The following is a 4932-nucleotide window of genomic DNA, read 5'->3' as shown; positions in this document are numbered from 1 at the left end:
TGTTTGTTGTTGTTGTTTGTTGTTGTTTGTTGTTTGTTGTTGTTTGTTGTTGTTGTTTATTTATATTAAGTGATGGAGGAGAAAAGATTGAAAAAAAGGATGAAATTTTGACGGGATATGTGATATGTTTTCCGGAATTAGCAAGCACGAGAGTGGAATAAGACGAGAGTCCTATTGTTGACAGAATTGATGAGCAAATTTGATTATGATGATTGACCGTATGATTCATCATCAAATATTTTCTCTCATTCAATTCTCTTTAGTTTTTCAAATTCATTTTTGATGATTGAAAGCGCTATGCTAAATGATTAATGCAACAACCGAAGCCTTTTTCGATATTGGCAATTTCATAAAAAAAAAAGGAAACATTGATATATATGTATATTTTTTATCTGTATTAAAATTAGTTTTTAATTCAAATTTGTTGAAATTTTTAAAAAATGTAAAAGTTTGCTTTAGATTATTCAAGCTTAACAAATTGACAAGCTGTTTAACCGTACGTCGCCAATTATTTTATCAAAATACAATTGTAGTAAATCATATAAAAGCAATTAATTATTTCATACTCATTTGACAGGAAAAAAAAATAATTAGGCAAAGATATTGCATGTTAAAAAATTTTAAAACCTGAAATAAAAATGGGTTTCTTTCTCTCTTTTTTTTTGATTAAGCAAATTTTTTTTTTTGATGAATTTGAAATTCATTGTTTCTTTTTTTTTTGATAAAAATTTGTTTTTTTTTCTTTTTTTTCTTTTTTTTTGCTTCAATAACTCTTCAGCTATACGAATATGTTACATTTTAGGAAAATGTATTTATAAGTTATTTCGAAAAAAAAAAAAGGAAAATAATTTTCAAAATGAATAAATTTCGAATTTAAAAATTATGACGAATAAACGCACACCTTTTTTGTAAATTATTTGAAGAGCAAAGATTAATTTTATTCTTCAAATTTTGTTGTCAAATGTATTTCAGATTAAAATTCCTTTGATTATTATCCGTATGTTAAACAAGGAATTGATTCGTATAAATTTAACACATTCATAAATTTCTTTTTTTTTTTTTGTTTTTTCCTTCCTTTGTAATCATTTATTATTTTAAAAATAATTGCTTCTCATTTATTTGTTTTAAATTTGTATTGTAAAAATAATTTTTTAAAATAATTTTATTGCATTTTAACATTTGTAATAAAAATTTTCAAATATTTGCAAAAATTTTGACAATTTATATTAGTGGTATTTTTTGATTATTTGGCTTAGTTTTTTTTTTTTTTACGATAGTTTATTTCCTACTTCCTCTTTCTCAATGCAAATTCGACCATTAAATGACTTTTTTTTTTTTCCTTCTTTTGCTTTTCCCACACATATAGGAAAAGGAAAAAAAAAAAGAGGCATCTAAAAATCATCAAAAGATTTTATGTCATTTACTAAGCACTAAAACTAGACTAAAGGTTATTTTATCTAAAAAAAAAAAAGAAAAGAAAAGAAAAGAAAAGAAAAAGAAAGCAATTTCTATTCCATTTAGATGACTAAACTGAAAATTTCCCTTTCCGGAGAATTTTTAAAGGAACATTAATCGCATATTTTATTCATTGCTACATTTAAAATGATAACTTTGAAGATATAAATTTTATAATTTATAATATCAAATTTTAGTTCAAAATTATTTATACTATACCATTTATATATTATTATATTATAGTCTAATTTTCTCTTTTTTTTTTATTTCAAAAAATTAACATCATATTTATGAGAAATATTTAAATGTTAATTTTAATTTTAGTCATTGTTTTTGTTTGTTGGTGCATTCCTTTTCATTGGTGCAGCATTATTGTTGACAATTACCATAACATGGATTTGTCAATGTTGCATCAAGCAAGATACAAATGTAAAATCAAGACGACGAGTTCGTCAACTATCACTCGTACTATTCATTATTAGCATTATATGCTTGTAAGTTATCATAATTTTTATTTTTAATTAAAATTAAAATTTAACAAGTTTCATAATTTTTATTGTATACCATATCATATAGATGAAATAATTTCATATGATTTAAAGTTAATCTATAAAATAATGGAAAATTTTTAAGGTAAATATTAGATTTGCAAACTTTTCGTAAATTTTTAATCCATGAAATATTCCTATTTGTAAGCGTTTATTTTTACTTTTTTTTTAAACTAAATTTTGCATTGTGTAAAAAATTAATTTTTATTCGAATTTAAGCATAACAATAATTATGGAAACTTTTAGCTTTTGTCTTGGAATATGCTTATTTGGCAATGAACATTTGAATCGAAGTATAATGAATTCAATTACCAGTGCTGAAGATATCTCACGGAATTTATTATTTGCTGATTCACAGGTTTATTTATTTGCAATTTTTTTTTTTCTTTTGTGGTTACTAATAAAATATAACTTTTTCATGTTTTGATAATTTCAAAAATGATTAATTATTTATAAAATTATTTGCTTCGGTTTTTTTTTGTTTTATTTCTGCTTATTCCATGATTTTCTTATTCTTGTTTGAACGCATCTTTCATTTCATTTCATTGATCATTTTCTTAAAACAAACGAATAATTTGCTAAAAAAATGGAAATAATTTTTAACAATTCTTACAAAATATTTGGTTAAAATTAAAATTTAATGAAATTTACTATTACATATCATTCAAATGAAAGCATTCCCAATGATTTAATTGCAAATTTCTTGTATGTCACAAATTTTGCTCAAATAGTTTCATTTGATAGCTAGCATATTCTGTATTCAAAAAGAGAGAGAGGGAGAGAGAGAGGGAGAGGAAGAGAGAGGAAAGGAAAAAATCATTAATCATTAATTCATATTGTTGTAAAGTTTGCATGTTCTTTTTAATTTCTTAATTTTTAGTCAAATTTATTGAATGATTATTGTTTGAAAACCGTTAAACAAATCGATACATTATCAACAGCTGTAGAAAATGCAGCAGAAAAAACGGCTGATATAAATAAAACGGTTAAATTTTTAAATTTTATAAATTTTTTTTCTTTTTCTTACACTAATTAATTATTTAAAAATGGTGAAATTTTTTCAACGGTTAAAAAAAATATTGCAAATGTTTTTTTTCATTCTTTTCATTTTTTTTTTTTTTTAGGCCTTACATGAATTTATAACAGTATTGGATTCTGTATCGCAAAAAGTCGATTTATTGGGCATAGATTTGACCTTTCTCAGGAAAGTATTATCAGGAAATGTATTTTTTGAACGTAGTTCACTCTATACGCAACGAATTGAGCTAGAAAGGTAATTAAATTAACTTTCCTTTTTTTTTTTTCTTTGCAGAATAGAGATTGATGGAAATATTTGAAATAAAAATATTTTCATAATATTTTCCTTTTTTTTTCTTTAATACTTATTGTCAAATATTACTGTAGTTTACTTTTAGATGGGTTCTTTGTGCAACTTTACTTTCAATTATGCTTATCGTACTTTTTGCTGGTGTTATTGCGTTTTGTCGGCAATCACGAAAAGGCGCAGTGGTATTTTCCGGTCTTGGTTTTGCAATTTTTATTGTTGGATGGCTATTACTAGCTGTTATATTTCCAACATCTATGGTTTAATTATTTTATCTTTTTCTTTTCTTTTTTTTTATTCCCAATTTCTTGAATTCCATATAATTTTTGTTTGCTAATGATTGAATTCTAATATTTATTAATTTATTTATGTGTTTAAAGAATTTTCAATTTTTTTTTTTTTTCAAGGCATTAGTAGATTTTTGCGCAGATGGTACTCAATTCATTCGGGAACATATGTCAAATGAAACTATGGCATTGTTTGAATTTTATCGAAAATGTAATCCAACAGTTAATCATGATAATTTACCAAGTGTAATCCATATGGATAAAATCAGTAAGGAACTATCGGATGTACGAGAAATGAGCCAAAAATTTGATTCCAAAATTGGAATACTATTCAATAATAGCAGGGAAGTAGTTGAGGTAATATAAATTAATTTGATTTTTTCTTTTTTTTTTTTTTAAATTTTGTTTTTAACATCCATCAAGATCGTGTAAATAATAATTTGATTGAATTGGTTAGAGAAAGAAAGGATGAAAGGGAAATGAATTGTAAAATGAAGATTGATTCAATTTATCGGATCGAATTTCACAAACTTAAAAGTATAACTATTCATTTTTACTTATCTGATAAATTATCAATTTCAGCTCATCGAACAGGTTAAGATAATTAATGATGGCATAACAGTTGCATTAAAAAGTATGGGATCACTTGAAACAACGGTTTCATGTTATACTTATCACAAGGATATGTTAATTATGGAACGTAGTTTTTGTGTTGATGGAATGTAAGTAATGGTTATAAAATTGTTGAAATATTTAAGAAAATATTTGCATGTATTCAATGAAATAGTACAAATTAAATTTTTATTTAATTAATTTTTAAAAGATTTTTTTTTTTCACTTTTACAGTATTGGATCATCGATTTTGTTGTATTGTTTAATTCTACTTGAAGCATTCTTATTCACACTTCTACTTATTGTATCCAAAAGTTGGCATTTATTCGCTCGATTGTAAGTATTTCTATGATTTGAAGACAAATTTAAAAATTGATTTTAAATATATATGTTAAGCTTTCAATGAAATCAGTTAAATACAGTCTGTAGTTGAAATCATATCGAAAATGTAGTAGCTTGTGAATATAAAATTTTAAATTGCACTTTTTTTTTTAAACCAAAAAAATAGATGAGATAAAAATTCAATTCAAATGTTTCAATTTTTGCATTTTAGGCAATCAGATTACGTAGAAGTGGACGAGGAAGATCCGTTTTTTCCACGAGGAAATGACAGCACTATTCCAGTAGACATTTACGGTAGTCACGTTTTGAATCCACGTACACGTTTCGCTAACTCTTTGTAAGTTACACTTACTTCATTTTTTCC

At 24.2% G+C, this 4932-nt stretch overlaps 1 protein-coding gene across 1 annotated transcript in view; it reads left to right on the top strand.

Annotated features, from left to right (window-relative positions):
* Positions 1-4932, top strand: part of LOAG_18957 (hypothetical protein) — an 8094-nt gene that overhangs the window by 1322 nt on the left and 1840 nt on the right. Inside the window, exons 2-10 of the mRNA XM_020451618.1 lie at positions 1780-1949; positions 2250-2361; positions 2884-2988; positions 3128-3276; positions 3419-3587; positions 3735-3971; positions 4197-4336; positions 4461-4562; positions 4780-4905. Of these exons, the coding sequence (XP_020304583.1) occupies positions 1780-1949; positions 2250-2361; positions 2884-2988; positions 3128-3276; positions 3419-3587; positions 3735-3971; positions 4197-4336; positions 4461-4562; positions 4780-4905 (1310 nt within the window). The remainder of the gene's footprint in view (positions 1-1779; positions 1950-2249; positions 2362-2883; positions 2989-3127; positions 3277-3418; positions 3588-3734; positions 3972-4196; positions 4337-4460; positions 4563-4779; positions 4906-4932) is intronic.

Source organism: Loa loa (genome assembly GCF_000183805.2).
Source record: "Loa loa unplaced genomic scaffold supercont3.746, whole genome shotgun sequence".
In the NCBI taxonomy this organism is placed as follows: Eukaryota; Metazoa; Nematoda; class Chromadorea; order Rhabditida; family Onchocercidae; genus Loa; species Loa loa.
This window is presented reverse-complemented; position numbering and strand designations above follow the sequence as displayed.